The sequence below is a fragment of the Muscardinus avellanarius genome (assembly GCF_963383645.1).
Source record: "Muscardinus avellanarius genome assembly, chromosome: 16".
NCBI classification, from domain to species: Eukaryota; Metazoa; Chordata; class Mammalia; order Rodentia; family Gliridae; genus Muscardinus; species Muscardinus avellanarius.
The window spans coordinates 33,695,702-33,717,742 of NC_137802.1; the positions used below are offsets into that span (position 1 = coordinate 33,695,702).

Here is a 22,041-nt window from a genome sequence, read left to right on the forward strand (position 1 = left end):
TTATTTTGAAACAGGTTCTTGCTAGGTTACTGAGGCTGGTCTCAAAACTTCAATCCTCCTGTCTCATCCTCTCAAACACTGGAACAACAGGCGTGCTTTACCACGCCCAGCTGTCATTGCCTTTTTTTGTGAGGAAAGGTACTGGGGATTGAACCCAGGGGCTTTCTAAGTCAGACTCTAGTTCTGTCTTAATTTTTATTTTGAAACAGGTCTTACCAAGTTAAGGAGTGCTTCACTAAGTTTCTGAGGCTGGTGGCAAACTTCTGATCTTCCTGTCTTGCCTCCCAAATAAAGGGATGACAGAGGTCAAGTGTGCGCCACCACGCCCAGTTGTCACTGCCTTTTGTTGTTCTTGTTTCCCCCACGGGTCTGGGGATGGAACCCAGGGGCATTCGACCTCTGAGCTACACCCCCTGCCCTATTTTTTTTTTTAATTTTGAAATGGGGTTTCAGTAAGTTGCAGAGGGCCTCACTAAGTAGCTGTCTGCGAACCGCAATCCAAATAAAGTCTAAAAATCCAAATAAAGTCTAAAATTGAAAGCGTGCGCCACCATGCCCGGCTTGTTGGTTTTTATTTTTGCATTCTATCCATGATTTACCCCCACCCCCTTCTCTTTTTGGAAATGAGGATCAAACCCAGAGCACACTGGCAGGCAAGTGCTCTGCCACTGAGCTTTATCACAGCCCCTTCACTGACTTTGAAATGGAGTCTCACCACGTTATAAAAGGACTCACTAAGTAGCTATAGCGTCCTTGGACACATGATCCTCTTGCTTTAGCCTCCCAAAAGGACTAGGATTACAAGCGTGTGCTACCATGCCTGGCCCAGTTTATATTTTTGTTGTTCAAACAGGGTCTCCTTAGGTTGCTGAGGGTCTCACTAAATTGTGAGGCTGTCCTTCAACTTTTGATCCTCCAGTCTCAACCTCCCAAATACTGCAATCACAGGCTTGCGCCACCATGCCAGACTGGCTTTTTAATCTTACTGTTTTCTAGTTAATCACTACATGCTGTTCAATGGTTTATGAACTGACACTAAGAAAACAAGGAAGGCAGAGGCAAGTTGCAATATTTTCTCCATTCTTTAAACCCACTTCCTTGCCTCAAGTCTAGGTTACATAAAAGAAGTCTTGTAAAGTATTCCAGGTGTGGCTTCATAGAGGAATCATTAGTGTTCAGCCTCATGATGAGGTTGCCTACCAAAGCTAGCCGAAAATAGAACAAGTCATTGTGCTGCAATTACTGCCTTATAAAGTTTACTGAATCCATTACCCACTTTCACTCTTAAGTATCTGTCCTGGTTTTTCCTGACCACAAAAAAAAAAAAAAAAATCTTTTTAGCTCATTCTCATAAAGCTTTAATCAACAATATTAATTTTGTATTCACAAATATTACTGTCACTTTGCTTTTACTCTTACCTCTTCATATGCACAGCCAATTGTAATATCTACCATCTCTGGTAAAATCAGATATAGAATCAAGAGTTGAAAGAAAACATTAATGACACACTAATTTTTTGTGTGGTAAAAGGGACTGAACTCAGGTCATTCTACCTATGAACTACACCCTCACCCAATTTGTTTTTTTTTTATTTTGAAACATGGTCTCCCTGGGTGTGGTGGTGCACCCTCGTAATCCCAGTACTTGGGAGGCCGAGACAGGAGGACCACAGGTTCGTGGCCAGCCTCGGCTTCTTAGTGAGGTCCTCCACAACTTAGTGAGACCCTGTTTTATAGAATAAAAAATGGGGCTGGGGTTGTAGCTTGGAGGTAGAATGCCCCTGGGTTCAATCCCGTTCTGCAAAAATAAAAAGAAACAGGTCTCACTATGTTGTAGAGGGCCTTGATAAACTGGTGAAATCTGCCCTGAACCTGTGATCCTCTTGTCTCAGCCTCCCAAGTATAGAGATTATAAACATGTACCACAATGCCTGGATTAAATACTAAATTAATTTTTTTTTTTTTTTTGCAGTACTGGCATTCAACCCAGGGGCATTCTACCTCCAAGCCACACCCCCACCTCTATTTTTATTCTTTATTTTGAAACAGGGTTGTGGAGGGCCTCACTAAATCACTAAGTAGCTGAGGCTGGCCATGAACCTGTGATCCTCCTGTCTCAGCCTCCCAAGTACTGAGATTACAAGCCTGGGCCACCACACCCAGCTTTTAAATACTAAATTGATAACAAATGCTAAACACCTAATTTCCTATATGAGTTCTCCAGATGCTACCACATAAAATCTAAAATTTTTTATTTTGGGGTACTGGGGATTGAACCCAGGTGCATTCTACCTCTGGACTACATCCCCAGTCCTATTTCATTTTTGTGGTACTAAGGATTAGAGCCAGGGGCATTTTACCTCTGAGCTACACCCTTGCTGAAGCTAGTCTCACATCTGTGTTCTTCCTGTCTTAGTCTCCCAAGAACGGAGATTACAGATGTGTACTACCACACTGGAGTCACTTATTATCTTTTAATGTCTCGGTTAAAAACTCTTATCAGTTTCTAATTTACTTAGATTGGTTTAAATTAGAAGGGTAAATTATGTTCCAGAAATATTGTAGCACTCTAACAACATGTGTCGAGAACGTTTTGAAACACTTATCCTTCCATCTAGGAATTCTATTTCCAAAAGCCTGACCAAAAGAATGTTAATACAAAGATTTACTTACATCATTATCTATATTCTTACTGTGTGTGTGTGTGTGTGTGTGTGTGTGTGTGTGTGTGTGTTACTAGGAATTGAATGCAGGAACATTCTACCTCAGAGCTATACCCCCAGCCCTGTTTTTTGTTTTTTTATTCTTTATTTTGAAACAGGGTCTAAATTGCGGAGGGCCTCACTAAGTAGCTGAGGCTGCCCATGAACTTCGATCCTCCTGTCTCAGCCTCCCAAGTACTGGGAGTACAAGCAGGTGCCACCATGTACGGCTTATTCTTTAAACTATAACTTTCTCTAATGTCCCACAATGGAATGATTGATTAAACTATAAATTATCACCCAGGTGTGGTGGCAAAGCCTATAATCTGAGTACCTGGAAGGCTGAGAGAAGAATGGCAAGTTTAAGGCCAACCTTGTAACTTAGACCATGGGGAATGGAGGTTGAAAAGCAAAACATGGTGGCCCACACATTTAATCCATTATTTGGGAGGCTGTTAGGAGAATCACAGGTTTGAGGACAGCCTCAGAAATTTGAGATCTTGTTTCAATTTTTTTTTGTGTGTGTGTGTGTGTGTGGTAGTATGGATGGAACCCAGGGACATTCTACCTCTGGGGTACACCCCCAACCCTATTTGCATTCTTTATTTTGAAACAGGATCTCACTGAGTTGCAAAGGGCCTCACTAAGTAGCTGAGGCTGTCCTTGAACCACAGCCTCCCAAATGCTGTGATTACAACCATATGCCCCACCAAGCCCAGCTCAAAAAAAAAAAAAAAAATTTTTTTTAAAGGCAGTTTGGGCATAGTGGCACACAACTGTAATCCTTGTACTTAGTAGGCTAAGACAGGAAGATTGCAAGTTGGTGAACAGTCTCAAAACGTAATGAGACCCTGTTTCAAAATAAAAAGGGCTTCAGGTGAAACTTAAAGGTAGAATGCCCCTGGGTTCCAACTCTAGTACCTAAATAAATGAAATAAAAAGGGCTAGGGTACAAACTCAGTGGTCAAGTACCCCCTGGGTTCAATCCCCAATAGCACACACTCAAAGACTTAAAAGAAAAAAGTTATGCAACAAAATGTTATACAGCCATTTAAAATATTAAGAAGAGCTAGGCATGGAGGGCACTCTCCTAATCCCAGTACTTGGGAGACTGAGACATAAGGATTACAGGTTCGCAGCCTGACTCACAGCCAGACTTCTGCATTTCAGTGAGACCCTGTTTCAAAAATAAATAAACCAGGCGTGGTGGTGCATGCTTGCAATCCCAGCATTTGGAAAGCTAAAAAAGGAGGATCCAGGTTTGTGAACAACCTCAGCTACTTAGTGAGGGCATGCTCATAATCCCAGTACTTGGGAGGCTAAGACAGGATCACAGGTTCGCAGCCAGACTCAGCTACTTAGTGAGGCCCTTCACAACTTAATGAAACCCTGTCACACTGGCTTCAGAGATCCTGTTTCCAAATAAAAAAGAATAAAAATAGGTCTCGGAGTGTAGCCCAGAGGTAGAAGGGTTTCCAGGAACCCCAGTACCACAAAAGTAAATAAATAAATAAATAAAATAAATAATAAATAAAATAAAATAAAATAAAGAATAAGCTGGGCGTGGTGGTGCACACATGTAATCCCAGAATTTGGGAGGCTGAGACCGGAGGATCTGGGTTCGTGAACAGCCTCAGCTACTTAGTGAGGCCCTCTGCAACTCAGTGAGACCCTATTTCAAAATAAAGAATAAAAATATAAGGTCGGGGGTGTAGCTCGGAGGTTGAATGTCCTTGAGTTTAAGCCCCAGGACCCCCCCCCCACACACACACACAATTAGTGGGGGAAAAATAATAAATGATATAAAACTTCCAAAAGACAATGTACCTTAACTTTGCATCTATGTGTATAAGAGTGGGATTATATCTAATGCTGCTAATTTCTAGGGAGAAAGATATTCCTCCCTAGATTATTTCTTGTGATTTTTCAAAATTTTATAAAGAATATGAATTTTTACTTTATTTTTTGTTGTCATTACTGGGGACTAATCCCTATGGATTCTAGAACATCTCTAAACTACACTCCCAGCCCTTTTTACTGTTTTGTTTTGCTGAACTGGGGATTGAAACTGTGAAGGCATTCTATCCCTGAGCCCCACCCACAGCCCTATTTTTTATTCTTTATTTTGAAAAGTGTCTCACTATGTTACTATGTTGTAGAGGGCCTAAGTAGATGAGACTGGCCATGAACCTGCGGTCCTCCTGTCCTGTCTCAGCCTCCCAAGTATTGTGATGCAAGTGTGTATGTGTGTGGTTTTTTTTTTTTTTTTGAACCAGCATTTTGCTAAGTTGCTAAAGCCCCAAAGTCTCAGCATCCCAAGTACAGGTGTGCACCACCATACCTGGATGTTCATCTTTTTTTGAAAACTACTTGCTAAGCCACGTGGTGGCGTATTCTTGTAATCCCAGCATTTGGAAGGCTGAGAAAGGAGGATCACAGTTAGAGGACAGCCTCTGCAACGACTTAGTGAGGATAAATATTCCTTTGCAACTTAGTAAGACCCTGTTTTAAAATAAAGAATAAAAAATAGGGCTGGAGGTATATCTCGGAGGTAGAATTCCCCTGGGTTCCAATTCCAGTACTACAAAAAAATTAAAATTAAAAATATAATTACTTGCTTAAAAATTGGAATACTTCAGCCTGGCTTGGTGGCGCATGCTTGTAATCCCTGCATATGGGAGGCTGAAACAGGAGGGCTGCGGTTCACGGACAGCCTCAGCTACTTAGTGAGGCCCATTTAGAATTCAGTGAGGCCCTGTTTTGAAATAAAGAATAAAAAAAATAGGGCTGGGAGTGTCGCTTGGAGGTAGAATGCCCCCGGGTCCCCCCAGTACCGTAAAAAATTTAAAAAAAAGGAATATTTCAATGGTATCTCTAAAACACATCTGTATTTTCTATCAGTTATTTTACAATTCTTTGGTGGCGGTACTATGGAATAAATCCACAACCACCCTACCACAGCTGTATCCCCAACCCAATCCCCACTTTCCCTAGGGTAGTCTTGAACTTGCAATTCTCCAACCTCAGTCTCCATCATAGCTGAGATTACAGGTACAGCACCTTGCTTATATCAGCTGTTTTTATGACAACACTTAAGAGCATTTGGCCACCTAGCCTAATCTTTCCTAATTATTCCAGTGGTTTAGTTCTTTGAGATTTTTCTCAAATATATCTAATATTAGCATTGTACTCAAGTATTCAAAACTCACCAAACTATCATAGAAATCATTTATTTACTTATTTATTCATTTATTTGTGGTATTAGAGATGGAGTCCAGGGGCATTCTAGGTCTGAGCTATACTCCTAACCCTATTTTAATCTTTTTATTTTAAAACCGGTCTCGAAGTTGGGCATGGTGGCACAGGCTTGTAATCCCAGAATTTGGGAGGCTGAGACAGGAGGAAACTGGTTCAAGGACAGCCTCAGGTACTTAGTGAGGCTCTTTGCAACTAGGTGAGAACCTGTTTCAACATAAAGAATAAAAATATAGGGCTGGGGGTGTAACTCAAAGGTAGAATGTCCCTGGGTTCAATCCCCAGTCCCAGAAAACAAAACAAAACCAGCTGGGCGTAGTGGCACACACTTGTAATCTCAATATTTGGGAGGCTGAGACAGGAGGATCGCAGTTCACAGACAGCCTCAGCTACTTAGTGAGGCCCTTTGCAACTCGGTGAGACCCTGTTTCAAAATAAAGAATAAAAAATAGGGCTGAGGGTGTTGCTCAGAGGTAGAATGACCCTGGGTTCCATCCCCAGTAGCACAAAAATTAAAAATAAATAAATAAATAAACCCAGTCTTACTAAGTTGCAGAGGCTAGCCACAAACCTGTGATTTCTCCACAGGAATCTGTGTGTGTGTGTGTGTGTGTGTGTGTGTGTGTGTGTGTGTGTGTCTCTTTTACTGGCGATTGAACTCAGGGGCATTCTACAACTACACCCCCGGGCTGATTTGTTATTCTCTCTTTTAAAACAGGGTCTCACTAAATTGCAGAGGGTCTCACTAAATAGCTAAGGCTGGTTGTGAACCTGTGATTTTCCTGTCACAGCCTCCCAAATACTGGGATTACAAGCAAGTGCCACCATACCCAGTTCAAAGGAATCTTTTAAATGTGATATAAGATGTAATTTAAAATAGAAGGCTGTGAGCCGGGTGTGGTGGCGCACACTTGTATTTGAGAGGCTGAGACCGGAGGATCATGGTTTGCTGACAGCCTCAACTAGTGAGGCCCTCTGCAACTCAGTGAGACCCAAGTTTCAAAATAAAGAATAAAAAAATAGGGCAGGAGGTGTAGCTCAGAGGTCAAATGCCCCTGGATTACATCCCCAGACTTGAAAAAAAAAAAAAAAAATAGAAGGCTGCAAACTGGGTGTGGTGGCGCACGCTTGTAATCCCAGCGCTTGGGAGGCTGAGACAGGAGGATCGCACAGGTTCAAAGCCAGCCTCAGCTACTTAGTGAGGCTCTCAGCAACTTAGTGAGACCCTGTTTCCAAATAAATTATAAAATAGGGCTGGGGGTGTAGCTCAGAGGTAGAATGCCCCTGGGTTCTATACAGAAAAAAACAAAACAAAAACACAAATTTAACTGAGGCTAGTTTTTAGAATATTACTAAAACAATAAAATTTTTTAACTGCCTGTAAACTGTAAACATTATAACCAGACTAATGTCTACCTTCCAATAAGACTCAAACTACTATACTTGAAATATGGATGACACAGTGTTTCCTCAGTACCTTACTTTTTTAGAACCAAGGAACAAAGATCGAACCAAACGTTAACTTCAGGCACACATTGCCATAAACTATCAATAGACCAGTGTAGAGTATAAACCTCAGACATCTTCACTTTCTCTTCCCAGTTTGCTACCAACAGGTGTTTACCCTGCATTCTCTTTTTATGTGGTATTTGGTAGAATGGTCCTGAAAGAAACTTGCCTCCCTAAACATGCTGCATCCTTGACGAGAATTTTCACTAACATTCATTCATTCACAACATCCAATGACTGGAAAAAAGTTTCCAAGATAAATTAATAATATTTCATTCCCTACTGATTAAAAACTCATTTCAAAGCAAAATAAAACTTGTCCTTTTCTTGATAAAATGTCATTTTGAGATACTTAAGCTTAAATTTTATTCACCTTAATACAATAAAAGCAAGAATTTAACTGCCCAATACAGAGCAAAATAACTGCCATTCTAAGCCACAGTGCAAAATTACATCTCTGCAACAAAAACTCTGAAAATTCACACTACAGAGAATATAAGGTATATAATGGTCATATTAAAATACTATATGACAGGTGTATTAATGTGTTGCATTCCCATTAAAAATGTGAGGAGAGAATATCTTAAAATTTTGTAAATGCACAAATTTACATTGGTTTTCCCTATGCTTTGTTATCACATACTCAAGGTACTCAAATGTAATCTTATATCCAAGCTCTTAGGATTTGAAAAAATATTTCAAAGCCATTCTGGAAAATAAACTTGAAAGGCTGATATCACACTTAAAAGTGTTTATGTTGGAGAGAAAAAGAAGAAAATCAATCAGCAAGTGTTTTAATGTTTAAAAAGATCATTCAATTTAATCAGGATGCTAGTTTTTGTTTTTTTTTTGTTTTTTTTTTTTTACTATTTAAAATATAAGTCCAGAGTAGAGTACAATAGGGTGGGCCTGTATGTAGTTCTAGCAACTCAGGAGGATCTCTTAAGCCCATAAATTCAAGATGAAACTGGGCAACACAGTGAGACATTCATTAAAAAAAAAAAAACCCTGTATATGTATTTTATATATTTTATTACATATCTAGTAAAATAAATACAAGCCCATTATAATTCAAATGCAAAAGTCAGAAATCATAACCATGGCATAGAAGTAAATTCTAAAGCATCATCACAAATTCTATTTATGTCAGGCTAAATCATTCCACCTTTTTCCATGAAAAAAAAAAAGCACTTGGATAATTATAGATGCTTTCACTTGAAAAGTTTTAACAAATTAAGTCATTCAATAGCTCTTCTAATCCTTTAAACGTACTGCAGCTCAATCAAGTCTTAATTGAGACTAGCAAAAAGAAAGGCATAGACTAGCATCTCTACAATGACTTGCATTTTATATAAAATGTAAAACCCTTCAATAGACATGTGAAAAAAATTTCAGAAAGAAAACTGATCAGCTGCCCTTGAAGGGCATAAAGGCCAAAGGTGAAAAGATGAAGAGTCATACACATCTCATCAAAATAGGCAAATGTCTAATCCAAAACTTCAGAATCATCAAAATGCAAATTTCAAAAGGTTCATTTCATTTAAGAAATAGTCACAAGCAATTGCACTCATTTCCTGTTCAGATTCATTTCAAATTTCTGCCATTTCCTCCTAAAGGAAGTAGTACAGCAACACAGGGCAGAGGGTGGGCAATGATATACTACCATCAACTCTTTAAAGAAAGAAAATTACCCAGGACTGGGGCTTTATACTTAAGATGAATATTCAGCTTTCTGCAATACCCGTATATATTCAATAATTTGAGCTTAAAAAAAAGGACTACCTGTATACTAAAAAAAATGAACTAATGCCAAGAAAGCCCATTTTGAAGAGTCATGGCCTAGCAACACAATCATTTCAAGAGTTTTAATGTACTGTATGAAGCTACTTACATCGAAATCGAATCATTATAGTAGAATCTTTACAGTGCGAGAGCATGTCACTCTGCTCTCGATAATTATACTCATGTAGTGAAAGCTATGATATTAAAATAGAAAAAATACAGGTAGCAATGCAGCTGCGACATTTCCAGATAATTAAGCCTCCCCGAGGGTAGGTGGTTTCTGTAAGGGATAGGCCCTAAACGCCCAAGATCCTTCAAACCCTCTCTCTCCAAGGCGCATGCTTTGGCAAAAGCAGCGGCTCCTAAAGAGAAAGGGTTAAGGAAGTGGGTTCTAAAAGGAAGAAAAACCCGGGGAGAGGGGTTCAAAGTGCGTTGGAGGTGCCGCGCTGGGGGCAGGCAGAGGATGCCGAAAACCCCACCGCAAAGGCGAGTTTGTAGGGCCTGCCTGGCGGAGAGAAGGCCTCGCCTAGGAGTTGCAACACACTCTTTCTCCAGTGCGCAGCGCTCAGCCTGGGGGAGGGGAAGGAGGGGAAACAGCTGCCAGGGCAGCAGCGGGCCCAGCCCGGCCCGGCCCGCTCACCGTGAGTGTGTCGTCTATGTAGAGGGGAATCTGCCTCCTCTCGAAGGGGAACTCCTCCTCCCCGTCCCTGCACACAGCCACCAGTCGCGCCATCGTTCCCGACGCTGCCGTTGCCACCGTCACCACCTCCTCCCAGCTGCCGCCGCCGCCGCCGCCGCTGCTCCTGCCGCTGCCGCCTCCGCCTCCGCCCAGCTCCTGCCTGCAACAGCCAAACCCCGCGAGCGTAAGCGCCCGCCGCCGCGCAGCACATTCGCCACGGGGGGGAGGGAGCGCAGCCGGAGGGGACCCGGGAGCCGCGCGGCGTTTCCCATCACCCGATTCCACACGCGCGCAGCCAATCGGCGCCGAGCGGCGCCCGGCCCCGCCCTCCCGCCGCCCCGCCCCCCGGCCTCCAGCCTCCAGCCCGGGTCTCGGGGCGGCGCGGAGGAGCCGCGGCCCGGGGCGCCCCCGCCCGCCGCGGAGCCCGGCTCGGGGACCCCACCCCCGGCCGCGGCGGCGCCGCCGCCCCCGCCCGCCCCCGCCGCCTGGGCGCCCCCGCCCGCCGCCCACCCCGCCGCCGGCCCGGCGCGCCCCGCCCAGGCGGTCCCCAGGGCTGCGGTCGCCCAGCCGACCCCGCCCCTGGGAGGGGTCGACCCCGCCTCGGCGCTGCGGAGCCGGGCGCGGGCGGCGCGGACCCGCTCCTCACCCCGGTCGGCGCAGGGCCGTCGGCTCTGACCTTCACCGTGTGCGCGGTCGCCGCCCCGACCCCCGCCTCTGCTCCCCGTTACCGGCTGACGAGGCCCGCGTCGGGCCGGCCTGGGCGGGAGCGCGGCTCCGAGCGCCGTTTCCTCTCTCCAGGCTCCGCCGGCCGCTCGCGCGCGGGCAGTGGGGGAGGGCGGGCGGCGGGGGCGGGGCCGGGCGCGGCCGGGGGCGGGGCCGCCTCTTCTCGCGAGACCGCGCCCGGGTCGCGGCTTTCGAAACCCTCGCCGAGGGGCGGGGCGCGCCGGGCGGGGAGGACTCCGTGGGCCGGCGCCCCGCCGCCCTCGCGCGGGGCTGGCGCCGACCCCCGGGTCGAGGCCCGCCGAGGCCGGGGTAAGTGGTGAGGAGCGAGGACGGCGACGCGGAAGAGAGGAGCGCCGGGCGGCGGAGCCGCGGACTGGCCTCGGTGCCCGGGCGCCTGGCACCCCCGTCCGCCTCCACGACCCGGAGCTCGAGCAGCCCCGGGCCCCGCCGCCCGACCTCGGCAGGAGCCGGCCCCGAGCTGCGCCGCCGTCTGAGGCCGCGTCGAGGGCCCGCGGGGGGAGGGCGGTGGAAAATGTTCGTGTGCTGGGGTTTTTTGTTGTTGTCGCACTAGAAGCAAATAGAAGATTGAACCGTGGCTTATGTATGTTTCCTGGCCAAAGGAACTTCTTGGGCCAAGTTAATATTAACTTAAGGACAATATTGGGCAAAGTACTGGTGGTGGCCAAAGGCCCTTGCCTCTGACCATCTTCCAGAAGTAGTGCTGCTGTTAAGACAGTTCCTCTACAGTCTCCCGCTGCCATGTACACTGTTCCTACCCTGAAGTTTTCAGAGGTCAGTGGTAAAAGGAAAATAGTCGGGAAGTACTTTGCTTATGAAATTCTTGATGGTTTTAAGAATACAGCCATTTACTACTCTTATGACTAATCTTAAGGACAGATCTATACTTCCTGGTAGAACTGAGTTACTGACCTTTAAAAAGTATTTTGGTCATCTCATGAAGTCTTAGAAATTGACAACAAAAAACCTCATGGTGTATCCCTAGCCATGTTGACTTATGACATTGTGTGGTCACTGTTAGTGTAGGTGACCTAATAAACTGAAAGAACCATTGTTCAGTCCCAACGGTGTGATAATCTACCATTTGTCTTTTCCACGAGAGAACAGAACAGTGTGATCATTTGCTAAAATCCAGTAGGCATATAGAATGTACATGTGGTTTCTGACAGGTTAAAGACAGTCAAAATTTGAACATTTTTAGAGAATCTTGTGTTTTGTGTAAAAACACTTTTTTAAAAAAAATATTTTAAACAGGGCATGGTGGCTCACGCTTGTAATCCCAGCGCTTGGGAGGCTGAGACAGGAGGATGGCTCAGGTTCGAAGCCAGCCTCAGCTACTTAGTGAGGCTCTCAGCAACTTAGACCCTGTTTCCAAACAAAATATAAAATAGGTCTGGGAGTGTAGGCCGGGCATAGAAGGCCCCTGGGTTCCATCCCCAGTACCCCTCCACACACACACACAAATATAATCCCAGCATTTAGGAGTCTGAGACAGGAGGATTGTGGTTCGTGGCCAGCCTCAGCTACTTAGTGAGGCCCTTTTCCAAAATAAAGAATAAAAAAGGACTGGGGGTGTAGCTCGGAGGTAGAATGCCCCTGGGTTCCATCCCCAGTACCGCAAAAAAAAAAAAAAAAAATTACATATATATATATATATATATATAGTGTGTGTGTGTGGCTTGTAATTATTAGATATGCTCCTATAAAGACTGCCAATTAATGTACCTACTTTAAGCTTTGTAGATTTAGTTCGGATCGTGTTTGTTAAATAGCACTGAGCGCGACAAACTCAATGTGTAGTTACTGATTTTAATTAATTACTTTCATTCCTGAACATATAGCAGATACTAGCAAAGAACAGAGCTGCAAAAAAACCAGCCTGGCATGGTGGCGCACACTTGTAATACCCGCGCTTGGGAGGCGGAGACAGGAAGATCCCAGTTCATGGACAGCCTCAGCTACTCAGTGAGGTCCTTTGCAACTCAGTGAGATCCTGTTTCGAAATAAATAAAAAATAGGGCTGGGGGTGTAGCTCAGAGGTAGAATGCTACTGGGTTTCATTCCCAGTACCGCAAAACAAATAAATAATAAATAAATAGAAACACATTTTTCCCACTTAAGGTTTTTTGTTTGTTTGCATTACCAAGGATGGGACCAAGGGGCATTCTACTCCCATCGACACCCCCGTCCCTATTTTTTATTTCTTTATTTTGAAACAAGGTCTCACTGAATTGCAAAGGGCCTCACTAAGTAGCTGAGTTTGGCCATGAACCTCGAGCCTCCTGTCTCAGCCTCCTTAATGCTGAGATTACAAGCATGCACCACCAAGTCCGGTTTTAATTTTTTATTATTTATTTTATTATTATTATTATTATTTTTTTGGTAGTACTGGGGATGGAACCCAGGGCATGGAACCCAGGGCCCTTCTACCTCCGGGCTACACTCCCAGACCTATTTTATATTTTATTTGGAAACAGGGTCTCTTAAGCCAGTGAGGCTGGCTTGGAACCTGCACGATCCTCCTGTCTCAGCCTCCCAAGCACGGGGATTACAAGCTTGCGCCACCACACCCAGCTTTATTTTTTATTTTGAAACAGGATCTCACTGAGTTGCAAAGGACCTCACTAAGTAACTGAGGCTAGCCACAAACCTACCATCTTACTATCTCAGCCTCCCAAGTACTGGGATTACAAGTGTGCGGCACGACACCCGGCTTCCACACACATTTCTTTAGGAAGAAATTTTCTCTCACTAATAGATTAACTTCAACTGTAATTGATTATAATTAACAAATATAAGCTTGGCATGGTAGCTGACACAGGCTTATAATCCTTGTAATTGGGAGGCTAAGACAGGAAGATCCCTCTACAATTTAGACCCCGTTTCAAAGTAAAAAATAAATTAGCTCAAAGGGAGAAAGCCCCTGGGTTCAATTTCCACCACCAAATAATAATAATAAAATATAAAGTTTATTTACCTAATGCTAAATTAGCCATCAATTTCACAAATTGAAGTAAACCAGTATAATAGCCTTTTTTTTTTTTTTTTGGTGGTACTGGGGTTCCTGGAAACACTTCTACCTCTGGGCCACACTCCCAGACCTATTTTTTATATTTTTTTTATTTGGAAACAGGGTCGCTTAAACCAGTGCTGCTGGCTTCGAACCTGCTCAATCCTGTCTCCGCCTCCCAAGCGCAGGGATTACAAGCATAAGCCACCACTAATAGTCATATTGTATGGGGCGGAGGTAATGGGGATTGTCCAAGCTACTGTATAGTCTGAGCCACACATCCAGTCCTATTTTTTTTTATTATTATCTATTTTTTGCAGTCCTGGGGATGGAACCCAAAGGCATTCTACCTCTGAGCTATACCCTCAGCCCTATTTTAATTCTTTATTTATTTATTATTATTATTATTACTTTTGGTGGTCCTGGGAGTGGAACCCAGGGGTTTTCTACCTCCAGGCTATACTCCCAGACCTATCTTATACTTTTTTTGGAAACAGGGTCTCACTAAGTTGCTGAGAGCCTCACTAAGTAGCTGAGGCTGAATTCGAACCTGTGCGATCCTCCTGTGTCAGCCTCCAGAGCGCAGGGATTACAAGCATGCGCCACCACGCCTGGCTTAATTCTTTTTATTTTTGAAACAGGGTCTCACTAAGTAGCTGAGGCTGTCCGGAAACCCAAATCCTCCTGTTTCAGCCTCCCAAATGCTGGGATTACAAGCATGTGCCACCACGACCAGTGTCCAGTTTTATTTTTTTATTTTTATTTTTTGGTGGTACTGGGGTTCCTGGAAGCCCTTCTACCTCCGGGCTACACTCCCAGACCTATTTTATATATTTTTTTAAATTTGGAAACAGGGTCTCTTAAGCCAGTGCGGCTGGCTTCGAACCTATGCGATCCTCAATCCTCCTGTCTCCGTCTCCCAAGCGTGGGGGTTACAAGCATGCACCACCAGGCCTGGCTTGGTGTGTGTGTGTGTGTGTGTGTGTGTGTGTGTGTGTGTGTGTGTACTGGGGGGTGGAACCCAGAGGCTTTCTACCTCTGGGCTATACTCCAGACCCATTTTATATTCTTATTTGGAAACAGGGTGTCAGTAAGTTGCTGAAAGCCTTACTAAGTAGCTGAGGCTGGCTTTGAACCTGTGCGATCCTCCTGTCTCAGCCTCCCAAGCACTGGGATTATAAGCATGCGCCACCACGCTCGGCCCTGTCCAGCCCTATTTTAAAAATAGGGTACAGAGGGCAGTTGTGAGGCTGGCCAGGAATCTGGGATCCTTATGTCTCAGTCTCTCAAGTACTGGAATTACAAGCGTGTACCACCATGTCCAGCTATTATAGTCATATTTAACAATTAAAATATTAATAAATTTGGGAACGGGGCATAGTGGAACATGTTTGTAATCCCAGCATTTGGGAGGCTGGGACAGGAGGATCGCAGTTCACAGACAGTCTCAGCTACATAGTGAGGTCCCTTGCAACTCAGTGAGACCCTGTTTCAAAATAAAGAATAAAAAAAAAAAAATAGCCAGGCGTGGTGGTGCATGCTTGTAATCCCAGCTCAGTGAGACTCTGTTTCAAAAGAAAGAGTAAAAAGTAGAGCAGGGGGTGTAGCTCAGAGGTTGAATGCCCCTGGGTTCCATCCCCAGTAGAGCAAAAAATGAATAAATAAAAAGAATTAAAAAAAAAAAAGACGGGTGTGGTGGTGCGTGCTTGTAATACCAGCGCTTAGGAGGCTGAGAGACAGGATTGCACAGGTTCGAAGCCAGCCTCAGCTACTTAGGCTCCCAGCAATTTAGTGAGACTCTCTTTCCAAATAAAGTATAAAATAGGTATGGGAGTGTAGCCTGGAGGTAGAAAAGCCCCTGGGTTCCACCCCCAGTACCACAAAAAAATAAAAATAAAAAATAAGGCAGGGGTGTAGCCTGGAGGTCGGATGCCCCTGGAAACAGGGTCTCACTAAGTTGCTGGGAGCCTAATGAAGTACCTGAGGCTGGCTTCAAACCTGTGCAATCCTCCTGTCCTCCTGTCTCAGCCTCCCAAGTGTGGGGATGACAAGCCTGTGCCACCACCCCTGGCTGCCCTATTTTTTTATTCTTTATTTTGAAACAAGGTCTCACTAAATTGTAAAGGTCCCCACTAAGTGGCTGAGGCTGTCTGCGAACCCAAGATCCTCCTGTTTCAGCCTACCAAGTACTGGGATTACAAGCATGTGCCACCACACCCAGCCCCAAATTTATTATTTAAAAATTTTCTTTTCATTCTGGGGATGAAACCCAGGGACATTCTACCTCCAAGCTACACTCCCAGCCCTATGTACGTGTGTGTGTGTGTGTGTGTGTGTGTGTGTGTGTGTGTGTACTGGGGGTGGAACCCAGTGGTTTTTCTACCTCCAGGCTATACTCCCAGACCTATTTTATACTTTATTTGGAAAGAGGGTCTCACTAAGTTGCTGGGAGCCTCACTAAGTAGCCGAGGCTGGCTTTGAACCTGTGCGATCCTCCTGTCTCAGCCTCCCAAGCACTGGGATTACAAGCGTGCGCCACCATGCCTGGCTTTATTCTTTATTTTGAAACCGGGTCTCACTGAGTTGCAGAGGGCCTCACTAAGTAGCTGGGGCTGTCTGCGAACCAGGATCCTCCAGCCTCAGCCTCTGGAATGCTGGGATTACAAATGTGTGCCACCACGCCCGGCTCAATCCCATCATTTTTGAGGCTGAGACAGGAGGATCCATGTTCAAGGACAGCCTTAGCTACATAGGCCCTTTGCAACTAGTGAGGCCCTGTTTCAAAATAAAGAATAAAAAAATAGGGCTGGGGGTGTAGATCGGAGGTAGAATCCACCTGGGTTCAGTCCCAATAATGCAAAAATAAAGAATAAAAAATCAAGCTAGAGGTGTAGCTTGGAGGTAGACTGTCCCTCGGTTCCATCCCCAGTATCACAAAAAATTAAATACATAATTAATTAAATGGGGACTAAAAGTGTAGCTTAGTGATAGAGTACTTGCCTAGCATTCAAGAGACCCTAGGTCTGATCCCAAACACTCTAAGAAATGATTTTGTAACTAGTTTGGAGTCAAAGCAATAAATCTACAATTTGATAGAGGATGCTCCACCTGCTCTACACTACACAAAAATCCAGTTTGTTTACCAAGTATCAAATTAACTTTCTGTCCTATAGCATGGGGTGGGGGGTTCCTGGGAATTGAACCCCGTGGCATTCCTCCTTGGAGCTACCCCAGCCCTGTTTTATTCTTTCTTTGGAAACAAGGTCTTGCTGAGTTGCTCACAGCCTCACTAAGTTGCAGAGGCTGGCTTCGAACCTGCAACCCTTCTGTTTCAGCCACTCAAATCCTGGGATTACAAGCATGCACCACCATGCCCAGTTACCCTTAGCTATTTCTGTGGTAATGTTTCCTACCTGTGAATGGAACAAAAGGTACTTTTGAGGGGTACTAGGGATAGAACCCAGAGGCATTCTACATCCAAGCTACACCCCCAGCCCTAATTTTTATTCTTTATATTGAAAGAGGGTCTCACTAAGCACCTAAGGCTTGGAATTACAAGTTTGTGCCATCACACCCAGCCCTGTTTTTTTTATTTTGAAACAAGGTTTAAGTTGCAGAGGGCCTCACTAAGTAGCTGTGGCTGTCCACGAACCTGTGGTCCTCCTGTCTCAGCCTCCCAAGTACTGAGATTACAAGTGTGTGCCACCACGCCTGGCTAAAGGCAGCTTTTAATTGATTATTTTGCCCACTTTATTTATTTGGTATTGGGAATTCAACCCCAGAGGCATTCTGCCGTTAAGTACCTTCCAGTCTATCTCAGTCTCCCAAGTAATGGGATTACAGGTTCACACCACCATGCCCAGGTATTTTGCACAGTTTAAATAATACACACTGAGCCAGGCATGGTAGCACATACTTGTAACCTACTACTTGGGAGGCTGAGACCGGAGGAGCACAAGTTTGTGGCCAGCCTAAACAATTTAGCAAAACCTTCCACAACTTAGGCCCTTTGCAACTCAGTGAGACCCTGTTTTTTTTTAAAAAAAAAAAAAAGAATAAAAAATAGGGCTGAAGGTGTAGCTCAGAGGTAGAATGCCCCTGCGTTCCATCCCAAGTACCCCCCCCCACACACACACACAAGTTGAAGTGGTAAAGGAGGCACACCTGATCTGGTCCCTGCCTGCCTGTCCAGCTCACTGCCCACATCCTCCCTTTTTCTGTATTCTAACCCACTTCTAAGATAGATTAGGTTTCCTCACAATTTAGGACTCATTCTGAGGGATTCATCGTACTTAGAATACATTGTGCTTCCATTCCCTAAACCTCCAAATATTCATCTGCTCCATCAGCTTTGACTCCTTACAAGATCAGTTCCTGCTTTGACACTTGTGTCAACTTATACTTTTTTTCCTCATGACTTGACAGATATCATAGCTATTTATTTTTGGTACTACAGATGGAACCCAGGGGCATTCTATCTCCAAGCTTCACCTCAGCTCTCTTTATTCTTTCATTTTGAAACAGAGTCTCACTAAGTTCATGATGCTGGCCATGAACCTGTGATCCTCCTTTCTTGGCCTCCCAAATTCTGGGATTACAAGCAATGCCACCATGCCTGGCTTATCTTAGCTATTTAATGTGTTTTCCCTACTTAATGTGCAAACTCCACATTAAGAAATTTGTGCTTTAGCTGGGTGTGGTGGCGCATGCTTGTAATCCCAATACTTGGGAGGCTAAGACAGGAGGATCACAGGTTCGAAGCCAGCCTCAGCAGCTTAGTGAGGCTCTCAGCAACTTAAGTGAGACCCTGTTTCCAAATAAAATATAAAATAGGTCTGAGGTGTAGCATAGGTGTAGAAGGCTCCTGGGTTCCATCCCTAGTACCACACACAAAAAAAAGAAAAAAGAAATTTGTGTTTTATCATTGTATTTCTAGCACCAAGTAGGATAAAATGAAAATCTGAAAGCAAAACATTTATTGTTTCATAGGAGTATAAATTACATCATACAACTCAACCTATTCTTTGGAGCATTTTACTGTCTTCTGACTTCACATTTTAAACACTTGCTTCTTGTTTCTAGGCTTTTGTAGTAACTGAACCCAGGGGCATTCTACCTCAGAGCTACACCCCCAGCCCAATTTTATTTTGAAACAGGGTCTTACTAGGTTGATGAGAGTCTCACTGTTTGATGAGTGTTCTCAAACCTGTGATCCTCCCATCTCAGCCTCCCAAGTACGTGTGTGTGTGTGTGTGTGTGTGTGTGTGTGTGTGTGTGTGTGTGTGTGTACTGAGGATGGAACCCAGGGGCATTCTACTGCGCTATACCTCCAGCCCTATTTTTTACTCTTTATTTTGAAACAGATCTCACTGAGTTGAAAAGGGCCTAAGTAGCTGAGGCTGTCCGCAAACTGCGATCCTGTCTCAGCCTCTGGAATGCTGGGATTAAAAGCATGTGCCACCACACCCTGCTAGGCTTAGGCTCCCCCCGCCCCAAGTATGGGGATGGAACCCAGGGGCATTCAACCTCTGAGCTATACCCCCTGCCCTATTTTTTATTCTTTATTTTGAAACAAGGTCTAAGTTACAGAGGGCCTAAATTGCTGAGGCTTCAAACCTGAGATTCTCCTGTCTGAGCCTTCCAAAAACTGGGATTACAAGGTGTGTGCCACCCAGCTGTTATATTTTAAAACAAGGTCTCACTAAGTTGCAGAAGGCCTCAAAGTACAGAACCTGGCCACAAACCTGTGATCCCCCTCTCTCAGTCTCCAAAGTACTGGGATTGCAAGTGTGTACCAACATGTCTGGTGCATTAAAAATTCTAAAAAAAGCCAGGCGTGGTGGCGCACACTTGTAATCCCCGCGCTTGGGAGGCAGAGACAGGAGGATGGCGCAGGTTCAAAGCCAGCCGCGCGCGCTGGCTTAGGAGACCCTGTTTCCAAATAAAAATGTAAAAATAGGTCTGGGAGTGTAGCTCGGAGATAGAAGGGCTTCCAGGAACCCCAGTACCACCCCAAAAAAATTTTTTTTTCCTAAAAAAAAAACCCTTTGTTTCTTCTCTATTGGATTGTTTTATGTAATGCTGAGATACACTAAGGTATAAAGCAACCAGGTCCAATGATGCACACCTGTAATCCAAGCTACTCAGAAGGTTGCGGCAGGAGGATCTCCAGTTGGAGGCCAGCCTGGGCAAATTAGCAAGACTCCATCTCAAAACAACACAACAAAAAAGCATTACTGTTATAGAGGACTCAAATTCTAACTTTATAATAAAATATGGTAAATTAGTCATGGTGGCACACACTTGCAATCTCAGTACTTGAAAGGCTGAGACAGGAGGATCACAGGTTTCCAGCCAGATTCAACTATTTAGTGAGGTCCTCTGCAACTTAGCAAGACCCTGTTTCAAAAATAATGAATAAAAAATAGGGCTAGGGGTGTAGCTTGGAGGTAGAATGCCCCTGGGTTCAAACCCCAGTTCTGAAAAAAAAAAAAAAAAAAAAAAAGAGAGAGAGAATAAAAAGATTGGGCTGAACCGGGCATAGTGGCACACGCTTGTAACGCCCGCGCTTGGGAGGCTGAAACAGGAAACCCTTTGCCAAACAAAAAAATATAAAGTAGGTCTGAGAGTACAGCCCAGAGGTAGAAAGCCCCTGGACTCCACCCAGTACTACCACCAGAAAAAAAAAGTTGGGCTGGGGTTGTAGTTCAGAGGCAGAATGCTTCTGATTTCAATCCTCAGTACCAGTACCACCACCACCACCATCATATGGTTAAGACTGGGTTACCAAAAGCACATTTTTTTTTTCATCTTTTATTCTATATTAAAATGAGGTTGCTCAAATATAATCAGCAAAATTTTATAGTTTTATCTTGCAAATTAAGTATATATGTAATTAAACAGTTCCCAAACATATAGAGAATGAGTAAAAAGAGTGCCCAAAGATTACTGCTGTGTAATGTATCTACCATCAGGTTGATCATGCCAGTTGTTATATTTGACAGCAAGAAAAAAACTAGTTGGTTTCTGTTCAGAGCAGTAATTAAGCAAAATCTGTGTTCCTTTCTTTCAGCTTCAAGGACTAGAGATTCAGAATGCTTTTTACTTGTACCTGGTGACTGGATAAGTTTCCAAGAACATGGTACTATGGCCCCTTTAGTTAGAAATTTGGCAAAACTCAAAATTATATCACTCACTAATAAACAACTAAGAAGGATCAGGCTCAAAGCAACTATCCATACACAAAAGGCTAAATTGGCCATTCTTCGAGATGCTGTTTCTACATGTATTTGAATAAAGTCAAGAAATATGAAGAGGCTAGTAGCTGCTAGTAGAAGATAACATGCTGTTTTTATCCAGTCTTTGATGTGTGTTCTGTTCTTAAGCACATAGAACCCTGTTTGCACACCAGCCATGTATATTGTCACATACCCCAAAGTCGATATTATTCCTTCTCGGTTGGCATTTAATAAACCAACTCTTGTGCCACTGCCATCAGTACCAAACAAAATTAACCTCTTCAGTGGGGTAAAGTTTAGGCTTAGCTGGTATAGCATGGAAATACTGATGGCCACAATCCAAGACTTGTTTAGGGGAAAAACAATCAAAAGCAGTGTTGTTATCAGTTTCACAATTACTATGGTAAAGAAAAAGTTCCAGTGAACTCCATACTCAGTTTCATGTTCCTGGTAGTCTATGGACTTTATAATGACTAATCGTCCTACTCCCAGAAATAATAATGGCCAAAAAGAATGCATTGACTTTGTAAGATAACGAAATCTGGACCCTTCCACATATTTTCTCCCCTTGACCTCTGGACAAACCATCGCAGTCCCAAAAATAAAGCCACCTACTCCAAAATCCATTGCCCCTGTTCCATAGAGCTCTGTTTTGGCAAGTCTTCTGGGGAAAACTGGGAAGTCCACAGCCAAAATGGCAATAGCGGTATAAGCACTGGTAATTATACGGTAATAGGTGATGACCGGAATGTGTTCTGATTCTAGATTGATTTTTAAGAAATCTCCAAGGATTTTCTGGACAGGCGCTCCGGCATAGCAAGTCCTCCTCTGGTATATTTGGTAGAGCAGCGTTGCCCCACAGATAATGACAATGAGATACTCATGGAAGAGGAATGGAACACAAACGGTCAGAGTGGTCACCAGGGGAACTATTAGGACAACAAAGTCAATGAAGAATCGAGTTTTCCAGGTGTGCGAAAAAGAACACAAGTGCTGGGAGAAAATAATGAGGAACCCTCTGCACAGGATGCAGGCTGCAGGGAAGCACATGCCCTTGGTGATTTCCAGCACGCTCGTTCCATTGAGGTTACTGACAAAAGCTTCCTTCATCTGCTTTTGGGACAT

At 44.2% G+C, this 22,041-nt stretch overlaps 2 protein-coding genes across 5 annotated transcripts in view; both read right to left on the reverse strand.

The window, feature by feature from the left end:
* The window catches only part of GGNBP2 (gametogenetin binding protein 2), a gene marked incomplete at both ends in the record, with an annotated part of 54,919 nt that extends 44,776 nt beyond the window's left edge, over positions 1–10,143 (reverse strand). For 3 of the 4 annotated variants that reach the window (XM_080712391.1, XM_080712390.1, XM_080712389.1), the window contains one exon: positions 9,889–9,981. In XM_080712391.1, coding sequence (XP_080568517.1) covers positions 9,889–9,981 — 93 coding nt within the window. Of the gene's footprint in view, positions 1–9,888 lie in introns of all 4 variants that reach the window. The other variant, XM_080712392.1, reaches the window with a different exon arrangement.
* A 10,383-nt stretch (positions 10,144–20,526) lies between these two features.
* On the reverse strand, positions 20,527–22,041 carry PIGW (phosphatidylinositol glycan anchor biosynthesis class W; the record flags this gene model as incomplete). Its single annotated transcript, XM_080714026.1, has 1 exon — positions 20,527–22,041. One exon carries the CDS (start codon positions 22,039–22,041, stop codon positions 20,527–20,529), a length of 1,515 nt encoding a protein of 504 aa, XP_080570152.1.